The sequence below is a fragment of the Lingula anatina genome, chromosome 7, assembly GCF_051362555.1.
Source record: "Lingula anatina isolate TDL-2025a chromosome 7, LinAna3.0, whole genome shotgun sequence".
Taxonomy (NCBI): domain Eukaryota; kingdom Metazoa; phylum Brachiopoda; class Lingulata; order Lingulida; family Lingulidae; genus Lingula; species Lingula anatina.
The window spans coordinates 1,977,498-2,002,827 of NC_141773.1; the positions used below are offsets into that span (position 1 = coordinate 1,977,498).

At 35.9% G+C, this 25,330-nt stretch overlaps 1 protein-coding gene across 4 annotated transcripts in view; it reads left to right on the forward strand.

The window, feature by feature from the left end:
• Nucleotides 1–25,330, forward strand: part of LOC106177845 (semaphorin-5B) — a 74,443-nt gene that overhangs the window by 14,648 nt on the left and 34,465 nt on the right. Inside the window, exons 1-2 of one of the 4 annotated variants that reach the window (XM_087016822.1) lie at nucleotides 3,223–4,008; nucleotides 13,446–13,627. In XM_087016822.1, coding sequence (XP_086872948.1) covers nucleotides 13,513–13,627 — 115 coding nt within the window. In that variant the 5' untranslated portion in view covers nucleotides 3,223–4,008; nucleotides 13,446–13,512. Of the gene's footprint in view, nucleotides 1–3,222; nucleotides 4,009–13,445; nucleotides 13,628–25,330 lie in introns of those variants that run through there. The other 3 variants (XM_087016819.1, XM_087016821.1, XM_087016820.1) reach the window with 3 other exon arrangements.

Here is a 25,330-nt window from a genome sequence, read left to right on the forward strand (position 1 = left end):
TAGTAGTAATGATAATGATATACAGCTGAATATTTAGATAATTTGCTGAAACAAAATAGGCAAGCTAGGACATGGATGTATGTGCAGGGAATGTGTACATGTATCTGGGACAGGAATCATAAAAGCAAGTGATACCTACACTGGGGAATGTTGATTGTATTATATCATGCAGAGAAAACAAAATATCAGATATTTACTGATTGGAATCATCTTTCTTCTGAGTGATGGGAGATCTTTTTGGAATAATTAAAGAGCACTATGACAAGAGAGTGACAGTCTGAGATGCTGGCATTTGTAATTGAGCAAGGAAACTATAAGAAGGTGTGATGCAAGCTTATGGTGTATCTTATCTGTGCGTCTCATCTTTTTGTTTTCACTTGCTGTCTCTGTACTTCCAGACTGAGGCTGATTAACGGTGACTCTTCTGCAAATATCTTGTCTCCAAACTGACTGTCTGCCATGTGTTGTTCACTTTGCTAATTTAAATATCATTTTCAACTGATATTAAGAGGACTGTCTTTTCTTGGATATGAAACCTGAGGTACCTTGAAGACTGCCATTAGGAGTATTTCATATTGCCAATCAGTAAACTCTACAGAGACAGTTTATTTAGAATAAAACATCTAGGCATCTGTCTGAAGGCAGGATCCTGCAGCTCCCAGAGGTAGAGTAAATACACATGCGTCTGATTAATCTTATCCAGGCTTATAAACCATTACCTAACTGTCTACGCTACTGAAATATCATGTAATAAAACATCTGCTGTGTTAGTGGTAGGCACTGTCTGGTTATTACTAGGTTGAGGAAAAGTACCTGGGCTTGAAACTCCTTATATTTATTTTAAAGGGGTGCATTGTGCACTTAATGTGGCAAAAAAGCTATTTTCTTGGAATTTTCAACAATTTTTCCTTAATCGCTTAGACAAATTCTATCCAAAACTCACTTAAGTAAATTGCATCTGCGAACCTGTATTGAATTTCTGTTTTTGTAAGAAAAATATTCACTTATTTTCTGTATATTATAATTATTAAAACTTTCATTAGTTGAATACTTCGCTGCCAAACTAATCCCAAGCTTTTTGTATTAAAAAAAACACTTGCCTATAACATATACTCATGCCTCAGGCAGAGATGTAATGAAGGTTTAATTACTAAAAATATATTAAAGTAGCTGTGAGAAAAAAATATCATTTTCAAAATTTAGCAAATTACTCCAAAAGTTATATGGGAAAAACATGTTTTATTTCTTTGCATTCACATAAATGTTTCCATATCCACAGGTAGTGCTATGCCGTACTGTTTTATTATCTGGGAGATTTTTATATGGGGTGCTTTATGAATGTCAGTATTTCCTGTTAAAAGCCTTCATTACAAGTTAATTAGTCCTAAATGGGTTGGTCTTAATATCAGAGGGCACTTAGGTTAATAGATGGTCATTGGAATAGGAAGAATTTGTCTAAAATTTGATAAGATGCAGGTGTAACAGGTAGCCATGGGGTGGGGGGGGGGGGGTAGACCCGAAGGTAAATTTTTTTATCTTCAACAACCCCAATTGCAGGACATATTTTGCTTAAACAGGGTAGAAAAGTATTCATTCATTTAAGTTGACATTGGGGCTAGAACACAAAATAATCTCATATATCTTGAAAATAGATAGTTACCATTATCAAGATTATATATATATATATATACTGCCTTGGTTTCATGGAGTATAATTATGAACATATAAATAGGCAAAACTTAAGACGGGCATTTTTGGTACCCCCCCTCCCACCCACCCACCAAAAAAAAAAAAAAAAAAAAAATTAGCATTTATCCAATTAAAAAAGAAAAAGACTTTACTTCTTTTAAGGGAATTATCCTTTGAAACCAGTTTTAGACTGCATCAAACCCGGTCCAATTTTGGGTTAGTGTAAACAGAGCTGCTGTGTGATGTCTGAGGCTACTCCTTGTGTTCAGTGTTTAATTACCAAATCATTGTTGCCCCGCCCACTTATGCAAAGCTCCACCTACCCAAGACAAAGCTGCTTTCTGATTGGACACTTGTTGTAACTCATCTGAAACAATGTGGAGACGGTTCTTAAATTTTGAACAATCTCCCATTTTTTGGGTGACAGTAATGAGCTGGAGAAAAAAGAAGACAAAAAATACACTGAAGGCATAGAATTTCAACACTTATATGTTTCCCTTTTTGAGATATTTTTAATGGTTTTTGTATGTTAAGATGGAGTTTGGATTCTTTAATTTAGCCCTATGAGCTACTGGCAATTTCCTCCTTTTAATGATTTTTTTTTCTGACTGTGCTTCAGTTTACAGTAAAAAGTTGTTTTTTAGCCAATCTTTTTTTTTTTTTTTTTTTTTTGGGGGGGGGGGGGGGCTTCTTCAAAATTAAACAAGGTAGACCAAGGAAAGCAGACTTTCCTGATGGAAAACTGCCAACTCACTGCAGTTATATTTCCAAACACATGCTTCTATAAGTACTACACTTGTTTAATCAGATTATCTGAAAAAAAGAGTGCACAAACAAGCAACCGTCACTGGTTGCACTTGAAATATAATAACTTGACAAACATGAGGTGAATAAGATAAGACATTATTAAAATAGCTCTCTCTTTTCATTTTCTTTTTTTTTTCCTACGAGACAACACCCTTGTTAAACTCACAGGGAGGCCTGGAGAATGGTTTCTAGAATATATAAAGGACAAGGATCAGAATAAACATGTTGTGGAATAAGATATGTCAATGTTTTGTTGTTAAAGGCAAAAACAGAAAGTCCTGTTTTATTGTACTTTTTGTGCAGTCTTAATTCAGTTTTTATGCATTCATTTTATTTAATACAGCTAATTTTTGTGTATATAAAACTAACTTTGTTTTGTTTTTTCTGAAGAAAATTTGCTTTGATATTTGTTTAATTGAAGTAAGACCAAATTTTTGATTAGTTTTATTTACATTGACTCATTTTAAAACAGCATTATTAAAAAGATGTTAAAATATAATTTAGATTTAAAATACTGTTAGTAGAAAATTAAGCGCAATATTTATAACCAACCACCAGAGCAGAATTACGACAAACTCCAATAATCGGTTTAAAATATATACAGGTAAATTTAACGTTAAAAAAAAAAAAAAAAAAAAAGCGTAACCAACATTCCACAACCATAACCGTAGTGCCATTAAAGCCTGCAGGCCAGGCTCATTAAAGTCCCGTTTTTCCGCTAGATGGCTTTCAAACAAGTTGTAGCCCCGGCTGTGGATGGTGCGTGTACTGAGCCGTAAACTTTATAGTAAGATGAGAAGGAGTGTAGTGGCGCTGTCACCGCTCACTCTAGAGTAGACCCAGTCGCCGTATCATCACACGAGAGCTAGGTAAACTATATTGAACTAAAAGGAAGCCATATCTTTCAACGGGATTTAGCCGTCTTTAACTTTAAGCCAACTGGATTAAGAGTTGTGAGACGGGGTTTAAAGTTTACAGTCAAGTTCTATACTACCGGTGTGGACTGTATAGTGCCCTAATGTGCGAACTTACAGAGCAAGTGTGAAGCTGCACATGGACCGAGTACATTACTGACTGTGGAAACAGCTTGCGGCGTTTTGATGATCCACAGATTTTAAGTAAGTGTGTTTTTAAATTAGAAAGGATATCCTGCTAAATTGAACTGGATTAGATCTTTTTGGGGCCTTTCTGAGCGTAATTGGAAAAGATTTGTTACCAGCCTGAGCAAAAGCAAAAGTGCAGGAAGGTGTTACTGACATGTATTTGAAATCAGCTGGATGTTTAACATCGGGACATTTTTACTGATGGAGCATTAACTGTTTGCCGCAGACTGGGATTAAGCAGTGTTAGCATTTGGACATTTCCTGACATATTAAGTATACGGTTGGTGAAAAAGAACAGACTTTACCAGCAAGTCAGCCTTCAACTGGAACAAAACGGGATTTCTTGAAACTGGGACAGAAAACCGTCTATTTAATATTTAAAGAACTGATTCTGCTAGGAATATATAGAGTGAGTATAGAGTGTGTGTAATAAGCAAGACTAAAGGCAGATTTAGACTGCAATCATCCTACAAAAACGAGCTCTTATGGATAATTATTTTAATTTTAATTTAATTATTATTTTGGGGTGGGAATTGTGAACTCTGTACCTGAGAACTTGAGACACATTCTCCTGAAGATTCCAGTTTGGTAACTACAAAATTAATCTGTCTTCTAACACTGTCCCATAACACAGCTGGCCTTCATTTTATATACCTGCTCCTCTAGAAAAGAAGACTGCCAGGTTTTCAATAGAAGAGGACAGAGAGAGCCTTAATAATAAGATACCTGTATAGTAGAAAAGGGGGCCTTATTATCATCGGCCTATTGTAGTGGGGATTAGTTTACTGTGTAGCACAGACATTGAAGTGAACCTCATTATGGAGGTGCCCAGTAAGTGACTTTTGGGGGTTTGGTTCCTCTCCTCTCTCTAGGTTGAATAGAGCTTTTAGTTGGGTCTCAATGGTGGATCTTAAAGGTGAACTTAATGTAGCTCCTAGGGATGTTGCTGTCGTTACGGTTGAGTTCCTCTTCAACATTTCAAGGTATATGAACTTGATTTTAGAGTGAGGCTAATTTGAGACTAGGGATTTAAACAAAGTTTGTGTATTTTCATCTGTTTGGTTCTCAAAAAAAAAAAAAAAAAAAAAAAAACGAGTTTGCTGCAATGGAACACAATTAAGTAACTTTATTTTAATTAGAATAATTTTTCTTTTTGTCCGAAAGTCTGAGGAAAGGAGGCGTGAAACCTAGACTGATTTTTTTCGACCTATTAGCTCACACATTAACTGATTTAGAATGTGCTTGTTTTGAGCATTTGCACCTAAATGTGTTAGTGTTTTTATGCATGAGAAGTTAAGAGACATTAAACTTCCTTGTAAGTTTCATTGATTTGTTTTTGTTGTGTATTATGAATAAAGTTTAAAGCATTCAAACAGAGGCAGATGTAGCACAACAAATAAGGTTTTAATGAGAATATCTAAAAAATAAAATTCTTGTCATAATTTTTTTAATTGGAGAATTTACAGAATTGAAAAACAAGTAGAAATGGTAATTATTGCTAATGCTTGGATAATTTCAAAATATTTTTATGTCATGCGCCAAAACCTGGAATCCTCCCTCCTCCTTCTTTTCTTACATTGTAAAGTATGGTGAAAGGACCCTTGATTTTGCAGCTAAGATTGCTGTGAAATGCACAGGTTGAATAAATGACCAAATATTAGTGAAATATCTGCGTCATGATGGGTGAGGGAGAGGGGTAAATTTTCACCTGTAGAAGTCAAATACCTGTGGTGTCACTAACAGGGAGTGCATTCACCCCCTCTGCATAATAACTGGCCTTTTAAACAGGCTGTAGTTTGTCTGTGGTATCCAGGCCCAAATTAATGTTCAACATCATGCAGGCCTTGGTAATCAAGAAAAGAGAATGTTCTGTCAAGCGTGATGGAATGCAAGATATACCAGGGTCTGTTTGGATGCACTGTGTTTAGAAGCTGGTTATTGTTTTAAAATGGTTATCTTTTCAAGGGGCATTGTTTGAGGTCTGGGGTCATTAATATGATGCGATGACTGGATATTACCGGCAGAAATTAAACTGGAAGAATTTAAAAGGAAAGCACTGGATTCGTCAGCTGTGTTTAAAACATTTTGTACAGTTTTATGCTTGGACAAATTTATCAGATCTTCTTGGATGAGATTTTACCTGAAAATGATGTAATCACAAGCTAATGTTTATAACCCTCTTTTTCCTTCCGTTAAAAAAGTTATGTTACGTGACTTAAGATTATAAAACATGTCCTGAAAATCCTGGGTTAAGATCTAGGTTGGTGATTTTGTGTACATTAACGACAAACGGAAAAGTGTTTAGGCATGTTTGTGGGACAAGGGATTGGTCTGCATGGGGGAGGAGGGGGGGTGTAAAAACTTCCTGGATTTTTTAAAACTGAGTTCCTTTCTAAATGTCAATCCAGAATTTGTTTCTGATTAGTTTTCAGTTCTAAAATAGAGTGATAAATTTTGATGATATCTTCTGATGGTAATCCTGTGAACAATACTGGTTCATTAATGAAGATGAGGTGTTGATGCTTATCTGAAATTTGTCTGCAGTCTTAATGAGATGACATAGATATTACTTTGAGTAATTTGAAATAATGTTGATGGCATCACAGTTATAAAAATGGTTTGATTTGCAGTCTGGGAAATTTTTTATGGAGACACACAATGGAATTCGGTACAAAAATGAATTAGATTTGACTTTCTGGAAAAAAATCTTCACGTGGTAAAATCTGTGAAAGAGGGTCAGGGGAAAGAGGTGTAATTTACCTTTCAACATGGCTGACATGACTTGGCCGCGGGCAGTACAAGTGACTCCCATCACCTATCACTCGGTACAGTTATTACATTCATATGCCAATATGGAAAATGCTCCACCACTGATAAGTTATAGGTGTAAAAGGAGAATTGGTCCTGGCTTTCTTGCATTTGACCTGAAACAAGAATTTTTGTGTGAAATTTTTTATGGAGTCAATGGGTGATCAATGTGATAATGAATCTGATCATACTGCTCAAATGGGTGGAAGGTGGATTTTGAGTTTTTCATTTCCGATTGCCAACATGTAGACTGCATTCTATATTGAATTATGTTGTATTTTTTTTTTTTTTTTACAGTTCTTTGGTTGGGAGGCAACCCAAAGATATTCGTGTGATCTAAAAGCAGATCAAAGATTTAATTGACTAATCTCAACAAAATTTATAATTTAAATACATACATATTTCACCATAAATAATTGTAACAGAGAAAGTATTAAACACAAATATGGAGGTGTTAGAGACACCTGGCCCAAAGAGTAGCATTTTCGCATATTTTTTTTATGCACAGTCTATGTGGTTCATGATTTAAGTTGTTATTAAAGCCACTCAGTTCATAGGACCTATGACCTAATATTAGCCATAATTTCCCACCAGCTTACTGTGTTATTGCCCTTATTCCTTGGTCAAATTGGTGCATTTGTCTCTAAGTAAGTGAAAATATGCCCCACTTGTGTCAAAACTCCTCCAACCCAGTTTGTTTAAGGACAGCGATATGGTGGTGTTGAAACAAAATCAACGATGTTTTCACGCCAGAGTTAAACTGCTCTGTTTGTGTCATGTTATGGCATTTAAGCGGCATCGGCAGCACTCTAGCAAGTTTACCAAACAGCCTAAAATGCCTCCATGACGTCAAAATCTTAAGTAGTGATTTAAAGCTACCCCTGATTTGTGTGTTTTAGCAATGGTTTGTTTTACATAATGCTGGATATTGGGTGAAAGTAAATAAAAGTTTGTCTATGTTCTTTAACTGTTTAGATGGCCTTATTCCAGTGAGACTATATACAACTAATTTCCAGATATAAGCAGACTGAAAACGTAGTCTAAATAAAGTGTAGGTCCTATTGGTGTGTTTATGTAACTAGGGGATCAGATTGATATGATAAGGAAAGAAAAATTTTATCATGGAAAGAAAAAATATATATGTGTGATTATGGCCAATATATATTATTAAAGTGTAGGCTGCCCGTATAGTAAGATATTTTGTGTGTAAAATATGAGAAAAAATTTAAAAAGTGTGATTTAACCCAAAATTGTTATAGAAGTTATTTATTGTACTGGATTTATTAGGCTTGAAGAAAATATTTTTGTTATCATGATGACATATTGGAATATTAGTCATTTTCAAATTCAAGTATGAGGATTCTTGGTTTTTAACCTCACAAAGGAAAGATTAGATAACTAATGCAAGGAAACTGAACTCATCAAGGAAACTTGACCTCATTGACCTAGGTGGCTTCCTGTGGTGGAAGTGGAAAAAGTTCTGACCAGCCCCTATCACCCCCATTGACCAGTGGTCATTTTGGTTTAATTGGTCATTCTATAAATGCTCCACCCTTGGGACTATCTCCTTCCACACTTGTTGTCTTTAGAGAGGATATTGTATCGTATTGAGTTTCAATCTCTGTCACTCACATAAAAACTTGCAATGAGTCGTCAGCCGTTTTAGATGTAATAACTCCAAAATTGAAACATCGTTGTTCATTAACATCATACAACCAGTATTTATGTATCTTTACATATTGATTTTTAACTGTTTTTTCCCAATAATAGCAACAGACTTGCTTCTCAAACTCCTGTTTAGAGTCATTCCTGCTTCTAGAATTCAGATGTGAGTGACATGAAATAAGATGACCTTTTTGAACAGAACTTGGCTGTTCATTTGAAGCATGCAGGAGTTGCTGAGCAGAATGGGAATTGTATTTAATCAGAACGGTAACCTTTCAAATGGAAGAAATCTACATAATTTGTCAATTCAAATCTCTTTTGAGATTCAGACATTATGGCTAAGTGCTTTTCTCTCTATTTTTCTGTTTTTTTTTCCTGTTTTTTTCTGTACCTGAGCAAAGAAATTGAGGTAGAAATCAAGAAAAGAGACCCCAAAATATGGGTTAAATTTTACATAACTAACTACAGTGAAAAGCTGGTATTTAGTTGAGTAAGATAAGATTTTTTGCAATTGTCTGTTATGTGTATTGGTTGAGATGGACTGGGGGGAGAGAGATGACTCTCAGACCCACCACCCACCTTCTTCCCACCCGTTCCCCTAATATTTTGAGAGCTTCGTAAATTTCCTAAATAGTTCAGTGGTAGGGTTTGGATTCACTGTGGTATGCCAGTGCCCTAATTCTTAGTGCATCGTTGCTTCTTGGCATAGCGGTGACCGGTGACCGTTGTGAAAAGCTTTCATTTTACGTGTACCCTGAGTTCCAGTCTACTGGAAACTCACACCCTATTATCAACATAGCTGGGTCATTTTCTGTTATGTGATGGAGAGGATATATGCCCGGTACAGGTACAGGTAGGTAAGCATTAGTACCCTGAAGTTCTGTCGACAGAGAACATATATTACTGTCAGTACTCGTGAAACGTTGAGGATAAATTGTGAGTCTGAGATATTAGTACCCGGAAGTTCAAGGTACCTTGATTCGGAGACTGTGACAAAAGTGTTAGGTGTATAGACAACTTTCAGTGATCTGTTTGTTTAAATTGTGAGTCTGGGTTATAAATGGTACCCTGAAGTTGAAGGTAGAGACTGTGGCCAAAGTGTTAGCTGTGTTGACAACTGTCAGTGATCCGTTTCTGTTTACACACCTGACCGAAGGTGACACCTGTCATGTTGTGAACAATGGGGGTTGTTTACCTGTTAGGAACTGATGATGCCAGTCAGCATGCAATATCCTGATGGTTATCTGCTGGTATTGAATTCCTTTTACGTAAATGCAAATACCATTGTTCAAATAGAACCTTGATGAAAAAAAAAAGACGATTTCTGATAGAAAATTGAAAACTGTTTGTAGCCTAAATTTAGCATAAGTAAGACAAAGATGCAAAAGCCTAAAATGTATGTGGACTGTGAAAAGAATCCATCATGATTTACATCCTTCAAAAAATAATTTTTTCTAGAGATTCAATAGTGAACAAAACACAATCTTACTATCAGGTAAGTGTGAATCCTTAATTTCAAATTTAGTCATTATAAAATAATGTCCATGTGCTGTGAATAATAAAACCATGATAAACCTACAAATAGTAAAGCCTTGATAACTTGTTTCATGACCAGGCAAAGTGGTATTTCTAATATAGAATCAAATTGAGATATACCTGAATTAATAGCACAGTTTGACAAGCTTCCTTCTTAGTTAATTACTTTAAGTAATAGTTTTGGTGTTATCAATTAACAAGGAACCAATTTCAGCGTGACCAGATCTGTTTCCCCATATGTTTTGGAACACAGACATTAAAAACAAGGATAGGTTTAATGACCAGCTTTTTTTTATTCTAATCATGATTCAAGAATAGCGAGAAGGGGCAGTTGGGGGGGGGGAGGAGAGAGATATCATCTTTTATCCGTTGCACACTGCCCCATCTAAATTGTAGTGACCAATTGAATGACATGTATGACTATATTTGTATGTGGTTAAGATGTTTATAACACAGATACATTTATTTATATACATATATAAAGTGTTTGCCAGGTGAGTTGATTTTATTTCTCTGAAGACTTTGGTGTAGGTGAGTTTTGTTTAGAAATATTAAGATGGAGGATTAATTACGTATAGAATACTGGTGAAAGGAAAGTATAGAGAAGATTGTGAAGTCTGAAGAGTCTTTTTTTTTAGTAATTTTACAATGATATTTATTTATTTATTTATTTATTTATTTATTTATTTATTTTTGTGAAGTCCAGTACTATATACAGTTTATCTCTTGGAATTCAGAAATGAGCGTTTTTCTACACGCATACACACAGTTATACAGTAGAAAAAATCCATTTCTCTCTCAGTGAGTTAAATTGGGTTTCAGATGCATTCCCTTATGAGATTAATCCAGCTTTTATGAACTAAGAATAAACGGGCAATTTATATCTGTATTTTAGCATCCCTCTGGGCGGTTCATCTCCTCCCTCGTCCTGTGGAGATTTTGCAATGTATAATAGCTGTAATTAGGGTGAATCAGTTCAAAAACTACCAATAAAGAAGCTATATAAATCTACAGGAATGTATATATGAATGTGTTTTTTGGTGTTGCTCATCCTATATACTTGCCACAATAAGGTTGAGTCAGAGAATCAGATACCTTCGGGATCTTCCCACAAACAAGTCATTATCCAGGTCTATCTACCGCAGGTAAAATGGGGCTTAATGGAAAGACGCGCTCATCTAACTTCCTCAACATCAGTTCACTCTATTAAGACAGAGCCGACACATATTAATCATTGTATTAGCGATGCTGTTGCAATATCTCCTCTAGTAAAAGGTTTATGTGATTTAGATGTTTGTGTTTTTTTCTGATGATTCTTTGGTGTTTTATTTTAAAAAGTTTGATGTGCCTTTTATGTGCCTTTTCCTTGTATGAGAAAAAGAACCCAGAGCTGATAAGGAAAATTAATAAGATTGAATATTTATTCTTTGGAATTACAGTGAGATTAGGTCTAAGTTGTATATTTGACATCATTTGACCAGACCAAATGGGTGTCATAAATTATCACAGATGGCCATTATATTTGTTGACAAAATACAGTCATTTGTACTCACCACACTGTCTTTGACACCAGGGGGTGTGATAATACAAGATGCACCCACTGATAACATACCGGAAGGGAGGGAGGGGTCACTTTATGATAACGTCAAAGTTTTCCCTCACTTTACTAGCTTTTCTTCATTTCTGTAGTTTTTGTAAAAATTCACACCATAGGAAATGTCAAAGATATAGCAAAACAAATGTGCATTTTCTAGATTTTAACATCAAGAACAACAAAGAAAGCAAAGATGACAAAGATGGATTTGATGGGGCAGTCGTGGGAGGGGAGGTGGTGACAGATCAGAATGTTGTTCTGAGTTCACAACATATTAGAGGCAAGGTTTTTGGCACATCACAGTACTACAATATTAAGACTTGTAAATATTTGTGGGAATTATGTTATGGTACAAAGTGAAAATTGGCCTCTCTGCCGTAAGGGGGTGTGAGGCTTGGCGATGAGATGTGATAAGATCTCTTCCCATTTAGAGTGACATATTTACTTTATGAGAAATGGTAAGGTGTACTTTTAAAGTTTAATGCTCACATTGCTCAAGTACAGAGGAAAGGAACAGATTTTCAACTTGTTGCTGGTTTTGAGAAAGTGCTATAGATACATATATTTGGTTTGCCAATTTAGGGCAGGCCAACCCTAAATATGGCAGTTGCACATCTGAACAGTGCCAGTTTTTTTCTAATCACACAATGATATGAGTGTTACACTCACTCCAAAATGACACAGAAGATGACATCTATAGGCAAGAAGTCAAAATACATGTCAGTATTTTTATTTCAGTAAACAAGTGTCTTTATTTTTTCTTAACAATATTCGCAAAGCCATTTATTTGCCTGCAAAGCAAGGCAGGTGTGAAAAGGACTCTTTTCATGCTTTTGCAGAAATAGAATAGATCAGTGTTGATACACTGAGATGATTTCAGATATTTTTTGTGAGGATTAGATTTCAAAGGGTGTGTTTTAAATAGGGTTAAGTTAACTTGGGAGTTGGACTGTGTATTACAACAATGGGAATGAATGGTCTGTATTTTAGTATGTGGATCTGTATGATGAAAAAATGGATAACCCGGAAGGATGCATGGCAGAGCGGGATGAGTATTAAAATTTAGACATGTGGAAATGAGATGAAATGAATCAAAATATCCAACAAATTTCAGAGAGTTATTCTTTTTTCGCACTCGTAGAAGGAAACAAACAAAGCATTTTTTGGTGCAGAACATTGTATGAGGGTATCATTTTAGGAGGAAAAGTGTTCAGGCCTGTTTTTTTTCTGACACATTAATTATCAATTGGGAATACAGTCGTTGCCCTTTTCTCATAGCTCTTCATGCTAATATAAAGTCAACCTTAATTTTCACAAAGTTGATGTGTTTTGGTCCAAATTGATACATCTTAACTATACTGTAAACCTAGATGTCTAGAATGGCAATGTTGAGCCTCACATAACAGCCCTTACGGAAAAGTCCTGTAGGAAATTGGCCCAATTTTCTATAGGATCCTACAGGACTTTTTCTGGAGTCCACATTGGGCCAGGTGTGAACTGTCCATTGCATGTCACAGTAGTGTCAATGTCAGGGTTACTTTTAGCAGATCATTCCCCACATACCACCCCGTATATCATAGGAGACTTCCGTGTCAGGATATAGCATTGTAAAGCCTGCCACTGACAACTTAATATCAGGGTTATAACGAGTAACAAGATGGCCAACAATGGGCCATGGGCTATGTGGTAGCAGAGTGAGTCTTGTCAAGTGTCTTGAGTTACCAAGGATGGTCTGTTGTATTGTTTGTGCCCCATTTTCCAGAAAAAGGGTTTAGAAAGGACATTGCATAATACATTTGGTATTGACTGAGTAAAAAATGTAGAAGTTTTGGTATGCAGCACCTGTTTTTCAAGGGCAGGGGTTGACTGATTTTGATATTGTGTTTCATCTCATGGGAAAGAGAGCTTATTTTTCAAACTCATACAGTGTCTGGTTTAGAAATAATTTCTCTTTAAAAGAATTGTTTGAGTTCAAGTTTAAGTTAAATTTAGAGGTAATTAAATTTTTAATACCTTGAGGGATGTATGTAAGATAGACCACAATTTGATGTTTTATTAATGTGTTTGTATCCTGTAGGTAGGTCTCCAAAATAAAGTAAACATTGAAAGTAAATATTGAAAATCGGAACTTATAGTTTATATTCCTTATCAAGTTCAATAGCAATTATTCTTCCTCCAATTTACATAGAACATAAGAAGACTGAACAAATGGTTTTCATTTACTATTTTATTTCTCTTTACAGATATTTGAGGATGGAATAACACTAAGAAAAGATTAAACATTGTGGACCTACTTCTGGCTGTGGAAAGATGGCGTACGATATTGTAGCGTTAACTTTAGTGATATTAGGATGGCTAGCAGGACTGGTTACCATGGATACTGAGCTACCCCGCGAATATGACTACAGAATTATTTCCTATCAAGGTAAGATTATTTATTTATTTATTTACTTATTTTTTACAGATCTTCACATGGTACCTATAAAAATCCACTTTGCTTACTACATGTCACATTTGAGATTTTGATGTGGTTGTTGTATCCAATACTCCCTAGAAACATGTGTTTTACACTTAAAAGTAATTTGAAGGCATCGGCCCAAATCAATGAGAAAAGATATTTCTTGTCATGTATACTCTTTATTATATATTACTGTATTTTCCATATATTTGTTTTCAAGCTCCTTATCATTGAACTAATTGAAAACTATATTCTCATATTTCAAAAGTATAAATCACAAACACCCTCTATCAGTCAGAATTTTAATGGAATGATCAGATCAAACTTTAACAGACAAAGTCTCATACACCAGATTTCTAAAGGCAGCAGGAATAAGTTTTTTCCCACTGTCAGATCAACAAGATTGAAAACTATATCAGACAGGTTAAGTCCATTGTGAAGAACCTGGTTTCTGATGGACACTTGAGAAGAGACTGAAGAGTCTGGCATTTTTTTAATAAGGGAAGCAATGGGCACTTGCACCCATATAGTGACAGATGGGTTTAAATCCTGGCATGAGGGTTGCATAATGTTCTTGTTATTGTAAAGAAAGTGGGGTCAGTATGTGGAAGCTGTATGGGGAGAGAGGAGGTTGGAGAAGGGAATCTGCTATGGGCAGTTCAGACTGGAGCTGTGCTGACCCGAAAATCAGGCAAAAGTACATCACTGATATGTATGTCAGGGAAGTGCAGAGCTTGCTTGTCGTGTTTATGAATGATTTTAGTGTCTGAGGCACAGTAGAGTTTCCTTGCGTTCAGTCTGATCATACTTCCACAAAAGGCAGACTGATTTAGGGTCTACAATAATCCCAGTTTGACAGCTTGACAGTGGGAAGTGCAAAAAGCCTGATAGTGTGTAGAAATTGGTAAAGACGGTTCTTGCATTTTATTCTTGGGAGTGTGTTGAAGTTAACTGTAAAATGAAATTGTATCAAGAATACAGGTCCATGCATAAAGCGCTTGGTCACTATTAATTATATATAGTCACTGGTCTACAGTACAAAAAATTGCTGGCCAATGGTCATTTTTAGCTTTTTGTATTTGATGGTTTTATTATCAACTTACACCCTCAAGACATGATTAACGACCAGATTTTACCCCTAATTTGTAAGATATATGGCCAGCACTAACCCTCAAAATTTGATGATTTATGATCAAATCGCCTTCTGTTTTGATGGAACGATTTGGATATGTCTTTTTTCCAAAATGTGTGGAAAAGAAATGATTTTTAAAGAGGTAAACTTGACTTTCTACAACTAAGAAATTTTTTCTTTAATTTTTGAAAAATTACACCACATCTCAAACTAGAAACATAACTAACTTTTATTAGCATATGGTGAGATTGCAGAGATGATTAAATCCTCATTATTTGACGAATTGGGCACCCGTCCTGTTTCCGTCCACATCTCTGTCTCCGGTCCAGTCTTGTCTGGGCCATATTCACTGTCTGAATCCTCAGTGTCTCCCAGTGTAATGGTTTAAATGTCATGTGGTTGTCATTAGTTCTGAAGTCAGTCACTGTGTAAGTAGCTGAGAGAATAAATCAGCCTACCCCAGGGTGTCCCAGGGCAGCATACAGAATATGAACAGAAAACAAGACTACTCTTCTTCAGAAGCTAGGCCCCTCCCATGTGATGCTGCAATCAACTTCTGACTAATTGCAGTCATTTTTATATGCATCCTGTATCATTTTATGCAACCCCCTCATGCTGTGGACCTTGCATGATGCATTGCAATCAACACCTTTTTGATGAGTCTCTTTATGCGAAAGTTTTTGATTCAAACACAGTTTCACTGTGTGGACCTTCCTAAATGCTGCAGCCATCTTGATGAGCCCTCTAACTGGGCACCTGTCTGAGACACTTGACCCATTCATTTCCTACCACTGACCACTGTCAGTTTGCATTGGACCATTTGGACAGAAGCTATTTGAAAAAGTCCCGGTTCTTGTTAGTAATTTTATCAGGGAGCTGCCCAGTGCCCAGTTGGAGTTCTTGGACAAAAAATACTTCCATTAAAAAAAGCCTGAGTTTGTAATTTGTAATCAGATAAGCGTCTGCCGGGTCTAGATTCATAAATTTCTTATGGTGGACATGTGATGTTTTTCTAATTAAAGTTCTTTCTTGCAAACATATATCAGTGCCATTGCCCAGTACTGATGTTTTTTTTGTTTTTTTTTTCCAATTTTTTTTCGTCTGGGTTTTTTAATGGTAACTGTATCAGGGACGCCTGTAGTCCAGTCAAAATGGACTTCACAAAAAGTGTATTTTGTAACTTAACTGGTTGATGATACCTTCAGTCTGATGCTGAATCCCCTCTGACAGCAGGGAGGAAGCACTCAAATGAAAAAAAATGATTTACAAGTCTGCACTAGTTGCTTGCTGTTTGTTTGTTTGTACATTTATGGAAAATTGACACGGATGACATGCAAGGTTAAATTTACAACTTTTTAAAGTCATTCAATTTCTGTGCTTTTGTTTATTGTCTTTTTTCGTGCAATGGAACAGACTGGGAACAGAGCAACTAGTACTGTGAAAAGATTTGAAGAGCAAATTATATCTGTTACTGTTTTTTTTTGGTGCTGTTTTGTTTTGTCCATTTCCTTGTTGATAGTATACACTGTAAACCTGTTGTAAAGTTTATGTTGTATGCTAGATCCCAACTTAAAATCATGTTAAATTTCTCTATAAAAAGGTTTTTATTCTATAACTAGTGGCAGGTTTTTACCATATTTGCCCCTAAGAAAACTGCAAGAATCATGCTGGGCTTTTACTTACATCAGATGTCTTACTCAATGTAAAAACAACCAAAAAAAGCATTATAATTCACGTCTCTCCTCTCATAGGACCTTGTGGACCAATCCCTATTTCCTTTTCATTTCCATTTAATAAGATTTCAAAACTGGAAGCAATCCTGGTTGATTTTAAAACTTGGAACCATCCTAGTTTCAAATTCAATCTTCTTGAACAATTACACTTTTGTCAGAAGTGCCATTGTGATTTCAAATTGGATTTAAAAGGAAAAACATGTCCCTCATTTATACTGATAACGGCCATTATTGGGACTGGGTCAAAGATGCCGGGGATGACTTATGCGGTAGGGAAAGATTGCCAGTTTTTTGGTCGATTCTTTTGTTCTACCGAAAAATTGGATTGTCAGCAAGAAGATTGGATATGATCTATCGCAATTTCAGCTTACTTACACTCCATGGGGTTACATGGAAAGCTTTTTCTCATAAGGTTTTTGTTTGGAGTCTTTTTTTTTCGTATTCATTTAAGATCTCTTTTCTTGTGAGTCACTTCATCTCAACTGACTTTTATGACATACACAATTCGTTTTGTAACTTGGTAGACGATATAACAAACAGTTCATTTCTAGACGTTTCTTATTCTCTAAATGCACTAAATTTGTTCTTTATACGATTTAACATCGGATGTGTCAACTTTTTTTTCGTATGGGTTATCAGTGTTTGAATTTGTCGTTGTCACGTTATAATACTGCAATCTGAGGTCAATTTTTATTTCTTTGCACTGGCAGTTACAAGTATGAATTGATTCAAATGAAGTCCAGATGGAAGTAATCTGAATATGGAAGCTTGCCCACAGTAAAAACATGCCAAAAAAAATTGGGAATGGCTTTGAAAGTTAAAGTTAGGCGATCTTAGCAGTTTAATTTTAGGACGTCATGTGAACTTTTGCCTTTTTTGGACTACCAAGGGTTGACCTCTTTAAAAGAAATCTCTTTTCAATACAAAGCCCGGTAATTCCGTCAAGACAGAATGATTTAATTTGCAGTTGGCTTCTGCAGTGTTCGGCATACAGTGGTGCATGCTGCTATAAAAACAGGGCTTGCCTAGTGACATCAGTGAAAGAATTTATTTTAGCAAAAATGCATATTCCTTATAAAACAGTTAACATAGGATAGAGCTCTGCCATAAGATATAAATGACAAACCTGACACCCCAGGACCACTGTAAATGGTTTACTATTCCATGCCATGGTACTAGCATAAATATTTCCCCCAGTAAATGAATGCAGCATACACAAATTATACCAATTTCTTCTGCCTTCTGTTTGGACAGATGGCCTGAATGGGAGATGAATGCATTTAACTGCTTACATGAACAATAAACAGTCTGTATTGGGTCTATTATAAATTGTTGTATTGGCCCATATATATATATACCTTACCACATTTATCAGATTTCACCTGCCATTTTCAACTGTTCAGTTAAACTTAATTGATCGTGTAACAGATCTGTTTGGGTGAATATTGTGCATGATAAAGATCAATTCCCACCTGTGGATTTGTGTATATGAAGTTAACTCAATAAAGGTTGAAAGGCATTCTAGTATGTGGTATATAGAAAGCATTTAGATAATAACATGAGTGCTAATTTCCTAACAGTCCCATGGCCAACACCCAGAGTGCAGCTTGCTTTTTAAAAAGCCATGTTTCGTATATGAAAACACAAACAGGGAGGTGTGTGATGATGCCACTTAGACTGATTTCCAGTCCAGTTTGCTCCTGTTTGATCAGACCTAAGTTGATATCCAATGGCCATTTTCTGTGTACAGTTTGATCCACATATTTATGTGTTTAATGTAAAGTTAGAGCGTGGATCCCATCTGGTGAAGACATAAATTGTTTACCTCTGTTTGTACCAAACAAAAACTGATCTTCTCTATCTGACCACATCTGTAAATGTTCATGATTCAACACAATGATAATTAATAGAAGTACGGCTCTTATTAGATGTCCATTACTGTTAGCTGTATCTTGGTGAATGAATTGACTTTGTGGACTTTCAGAAGGCATATGATGCCTAAGGGCAATGTAAGGGAAACAAACAAGTTCAGAGTAAATGAAGTAGATTTTGCAATTCCATGAAACCAGCAGTCTTCACAATTTTATTGACAAATTTTCACTGGTTTACACTGAGAGAGAGAGCAGGGTTGGCTTTCAAAATGTCCTTCGTGGCATTTTCAAATGTCATTGGCTTGAGACCTGTTGCATGAAATAACTTGGGGCCTTAACTTTTTAGTTTTAGATGAAAAATTTACTCTACATCAGTTCAGCATGAGTTCATTTATGTGGACTACTACATGCAGTGCTGGTCACAGCTAATATACACTCAACTAAGGCCATTTGAAAACAGCAGAACTGTACTTCGTATAAATGGTGACCATAAGACCCCAAGATAATTTCAAGAACATCAGGGTGATGATGGCTATTCTATAAAGGTAGGATGTTTTGTCCGATCGAAGTAAATTACCCATTATTTTCGAAGGTGTCAAGTTGTGCCGTTGGTGTGCTTGACCGGGTTACCCATCATGACAGTGAATAAAGTTGACCATTATCTGCCTATTAGGTGACCGTTCAGTGGACATTTGAGAAGGACAGTTCAAGATAAAAATGGGTGAATTAATTCTACACCCACGGTCAAACGTCAGACATGGGCTGTCAAAATAACCAAGCCTGCCTTCAAGAAAATATTTAAAAAGAGCCAATTTAAGAAGGAAGTCATCTTTTCATTCTTACTTATATTACTTAAACAGGATGTTCATTTGACACTTTGACAGAAAATCCAGAAGAAAAAAAGCAAATGCAAAACATTTTTTTGAAATGTGTTTCCATTGCAATTAAATTTGAAGCTACATACCATTCCATAATTCCTTTGAAATACTAAACATCTCAATTTACATCAGGTGAAGAAACCATTGCATAACAGCAATTAAGGACAGAGGGGGCTAGACCTGGTTAATGTACACTTTGATTAACAGTGCAGTCAGAGTACCCTGTGGTCTTTCTCACATATTATCAGAAGGAGGAGAATGTAACTTCAATACCTTGTTATGCTGTCAGTTTCTCTTTGATTCTGACTAACAAGGTAGTTCAGCTGCCCATTGAGATTCCCAAGCTCTTTGAGCATGACATTTCAGTATATGCAGGTGCAATATGGACCTCTTTATATGCACTGAGGTAATCCTAAGGGATACCAACATGCACATAGTGACAGAGGCATGACTGTGACCTGATGAATTTATATAATGTTGCAAGGGGCACATCAGCTGTCTTATCAATTGTACCTTCTTTGAAAGGAGAGTCAAGGGGCATTCAACGATTTACAGCTGTTTGTGAGGTGGGATTGCGTCTAGAGACAATGTGGAACATTGTGAAAGACGGTTGATTATGTGGAACTGCACAGACATGAGGTTTACATACCCAGTGATTGTCATACCAGGTTTCAGAAACTCCAACATAACAGAACCAAAATGCATAAATTTATTTGTCTCATTACCAGTCTTTCCTCAGTAATGTATGAAACATGCATAGAATTAACAACTCTTGGGATTCTGTCTGTGGTATTTCAAAAGTCCTCTTAATTCAGGTGATTTTCACTCTGGAAATTGCTTAATCTCAATCCTGTAAAAATACGAAGGAAGGGAGCAGACTGATGATCCTTTCTTTGAAATCTGGGGTCATTTTCAAAATTGGCCAATCATGATTTCAAAAGTTTATCTGCTTTGGTGAAGTTGGGGTATCTGTATTCTGTGAGAATTTCCTTCTTAATATGTCCTCTTCAGTGGATGAAGGACTTTGTCTATGGATGCTTTTGGAGAAAAGGATTATGATTAAAGTGAATTCTATTAGGCGATTTCCTCTCCCAGTGATAAGCGAGTTCAGTTCGGTCTGCAAATTAGGTGTGATTATGCCAAAAATAGACATGCCACTGAAAAGTATATTTTTATTCAGTAGTGTAAATTTTAAATCAAATTAAGGTCATTGTGGTTTGATTGATCTAAATATAGTTGCTCTAAGGTTTGTATAGACTGGGTCAACTTTGGATTGAAAATCAGAATAACAGTCCTCCCATTACCTCATTTTCAATCCATATTAGTCTTTGTCTGAACTGTTCTCCAGCTGGGATGCCAAATCATTGACCTTAATGAACAGGGTACAACCTGTTATTTGATAGAGAACAGGAGATGGGACATGAAGATATGGTATAACAAATTTCACTGGTTATGTAGTTGGCCAATAGAATAATTTGTTACTGTGGTTTTTTGCTTTGATAGGTACATAATTTGGGTAGGCATTTAGGTCTGTATTTTGCATCAGGTATTTTGTGAATTACTTGTGTTTCTGCATTAAATGTAATTATGGAGCATGCTTGAAGAATTTTGGAAAAAGCAGTGATATTTGTGAAATATGAATGAAGAACAGTGGTGAACCGTGTGGGTTTTCACACAATGAATCCTTTATTATAAGATAACAAAGATTAATTCTAAAGGGACATACCATTCGCTATGGTTTGTAGAAATAATGATTATGATCTATTTTCAAAAATTCCATCTTAATGTTGAATTTTTATAGGTATTAAAATACAAATTGCACAAATTAGTATTACAGCCAGATGTCACACTGGCTAAAGAATTGAAGCAGTACCAAGAGATGCCCCTCTTCTTCAGTTTGAATTACATGTACTGTTATCAGACCTGCTAATAGACAAATTCAATTTACTTATTAAATTCTACAATAGATGGCCATGAGAGCAGGGCTTTTATTGTATGGTGATTACATTACTGTGCCATTTACAATGGCAGTGGGCCTTTTCACTGTGGGGCTTTAATACAATAAACATAATACATTTGTCTATAAAAGTTAAAATGATGCCCCAATTTTTTTTATAAAATAACATTTTATACCACCAAACTAATTTTGAATGAAATTCAAGCATATACACCAAGTGGTCCACAGTAGCCCCCTCAATATTACCTTACTTTTGACATTACTTCATTGTATGAGATTAAATTACTAGTAAAGCAAAACTGCAAAAATAAATTATAGTTCCATGGCGTTCTCTCTTTTTGACACCTGAAAATTTATGCTAAGATGTCACTGCCATTGATTACTGGGGTGTACAGGTCTCATATTTATGTATCAGAGACATATAATTTTTCAGCTAATTTTAAAATTAGGCAATTTCTGGTAGGCCAAACTATACAGAAGTCTTTCCCAGCCTGGGGGCCGTGTTATTTGGAGTCCGTTAATTGCCAGTATTTTTGCAGAGACACAGTGATTAGTCAGACGGCAAGTCTGGTTCTGATTCACTTTCGATATATATGTACATAAAATAAAAGTGAGTCAGCGTTTTCTTTCTTTTGTGTAAGTATGGATAGGATAAAACATTTTGAGAATTGAAACCAGTGTTGAAGTACAGTGTTACTCATAAACTGTGTGTATTTGATCAAACTCGTCAGAAAAGGTTTTGTTGGATCTTTTGCATAAGTTTTCCCTTTTGCTGGTTTTAGTTTATCTTTTGATATATATATACATAAAGTAAAAGTGAGTCAGCGTTTTCTTTCTTTTGTGTAAGTATGGATAGGATAAAACATTTTGAGAATTGAAACCAGTGTTGAAGTACAGTGTTACTCACAAACTGAGTGTATTTGATCAAACTCGTCAGAAAAGGTTTTGTTGGATCTTTTGCATAAGTTTTCCCTTTTGCTGGTTTAAGTTTATCTTTTCGTAACCAACACTTGCGATTCACTGCACAGTTCAAGAACTACCGTAACTCCATCTTGATGTTCATTGTTCTAAATTTTCATCCAGAAATTTGAACCAGGTTAGATTTTCCAATCCACAGGCGATTCAACAAGTGGTAAAAGTAGACCACTGCCTTGTCAGGGTTCAGATCATATTTTTCCAATTATGCCGTCAGCAAAATCAACACTTTTTCAACTCTGGAATAACTTGATCTAACCTTCAGTGCTGACTTAACAAACACGGATGGTTGTTTTTGGCTGGTGTTGTAAACTTGGTGCGTTAACCTCTTTTATCCAGGTGTAGAACCACTATAATTTATCCTTGGCCCCTGTGCTGTATACCCAATATCAACCACCAGTAAAACATGGAAAGGGTTAGGGAAAAAATAGGTGGCCCTGAAAAGGGCAGACTGATGGTCATCAACAAAACAAGCTAATAAAACAGTGAAACCATGATATGCCATTGAGTTGGTTAGGAAAGTTTGAATTGATTACAAGGCTTGATGGCTGATGCATGTTTGTTGTTTTGTTGTGAGACCTAGAGCAGATATCATTTTAAATCTTTTTATACAAAAAATAATTGCTTATATTCTAAATTCAAATATATTTTTAATAATTTCTTTTCAAAATCAAAATGCATACATATTACTATTTGTTATTTTGCATTTTTTATGTTATTTTTTATCTTCCTCTTTTTATTTTTTTCAAAGAAATGCTGTATTGGACATTTTTTTTTTTTTACGTTTGTTGGTAGCAGTCAGGTGAACATACATGTATACAAGTGGGAGGGGAAGAATACATGTTTACAACTTTGTAACACTGTCAACCACAAGTATGTGTTATCAGCAGTCAATCAACACTCCCAGGCTCTAGTTACCAGTGACTTGGATGACAGATATATGAGAATGTCACACTTACTTAAGATGCAGGATACCATGTATGAAATGAGCTCGTCTTGTACAAGTTTCAAGTCCCATTCTGGTCTGCTCAAACCCCATTTGATATTTATTTTGTTTATTTTTATTTTCATGGTCTTCATTATTTTGATTTTTTAATTTGATTGATTTATTGGCAAATAATGTAGTTTGAATTGTGATCATTTCGTTTTTACTAGTGAAAAAAAAACAGTATTTTTTCCTCAAGTAGAGAATCCCAAATGGCTCATTGGCAGGGGCCCACTCCAGACTTCCCTGCCTCGTATCCCTGACCCAAGTTGCTGTCCAGCTTGAAAAACCCGTGTCACCAGCCATCACAAATGTCACACGAGTAGCCGTGATTGTGTCACACAATCCCAAGTTATGCGACATTGGAATTCTCACTAACAGACCCTGAAGGCTAAAAGGCTTTCAAAGCCCCCTGATGCCATTTCATAGTACTGGATATCATGTGTCCATTGTGTTTGGGCCCCCGGGGTCACATTTCTCTGCCCATTGAGGGTTCCGTTGTCTGCGCTGTATCTTCTAATTACAGCATTCATGGAGGAGAAATTGTATACTGAAACAGTTAAAATGAACCCATACCAATTTTCATTCTTGTGATTGGGGATATTTCTCAGCGCACTCTTTGAAAAGTGAGCCGTTCTCAGTTGTGATTCCTTGATAAGACATGCTAGTTTCTTTGCCCCAGTCTATCCATTTTAATAGTGGACTTTTTTCATAAAATTTGTAAGAAGTCAAATATTTTAGAATAAAGTAATTCAGTTACATTAGTAAAGTTTGGTAAAAAAAAATAATAATAATAATAAGAGAAATAAATTTTAAAGATTGAAGGAGGATGGCTAAATATTCTTGAATCTTTGGAGGCTGTACCTGGTACATCTACAAGGTTTATTACGTAAAGTGAAAGTGAATAAATCTTAAGTACAAGTGCTGGGTTGTTGTCATTGGATTACATTATACTTAGTGCGATATAAAAGGGGTTCAGTATATTATATAGCAGGGGTTTTATCTCCCTTCAAGTCAATTAACACAAGAGCTAACTGATTGACGTGTTTGACACCTCTTGCCCCTAGCAGCTTTCAAATCTATTCTCTTTTCTTTCTCTCGGCCACTTATTTACTCCTTGTATAACAATGGCTGTAGGAATGTGGCAGGGAAGGGAGATTACAGGTCCGTTTACAGGAATAACAATTTCTGCAAGTTCTGAACCAAATGCGTTCACACAATAGTGGAGAGGGTGATTGCTTTATGATGTCAGTTGGTTTCCAGGACGACCGTCTGGAGTTGATTGCTTTGACCTCTGCTGTGGACTGTTTCAATGTCACTTCTTAATGAATTTTTTAATTGTGATTTATCATATAATCAACATTTTTGCCAAAAAGAGGAGTTATTATGTTCATACTATTAATGGCAAGAATATAACATTTTGAGGCAAGCTAAAACAGACTGGTTTAAAGAAAAGTATCATAGAAGCATAAATGCATAGATCGAGCTGACAACACTGCTAAAAGAAGACTCGTGTGAAAGTGCCCCAATGCAAACTTCTTCACTCCTCATTACCTACGCACACTCAATAGATCCCCGCTTGCAAGCATGTTATTCAACATTCATTCATCCCGCCACGCAAACGAAATTGAGCAGCTCTCATGCCTATTTGAATATAACAACAGAGGTTCATTTGTAAGCTATTTATATTTGGTGGCCCCGAGTCTTGATATTATACGACATCAATGAGAGGTCTAAGTGGATAAAAAGTAAGAAAACACCTCGATGTTAAACGTATGTCCGTGTGTGTCTAAAGGTCACTTACAGATGCTGAGTAGGGATAAGAGGGTATCTGATGACCACTGGGCACAAAGGGTGGACACGAAGTTAACCGAGAGAAAATAGTTTAACAGAAGCCCCGAGGGAAGTCGTTTTCAAAATTGAAAAGTGAATTGGTCGCTGAATTCCTCTGCTGTGTCACTGACAGTGTCATTGTGGCATTGTCACAGCCTCAGCGGGCCATTGTTGTGACTGGTAAAGCACATATTTTCATTTGATTTGCTTTTTCCTGGTCCCTTGATTTTCTTGCAGATCACACAACAGGCTTCCATGCTCACCATGTTTTTATTGCTAACTCTAGTTAAATGAGAGACAATATTT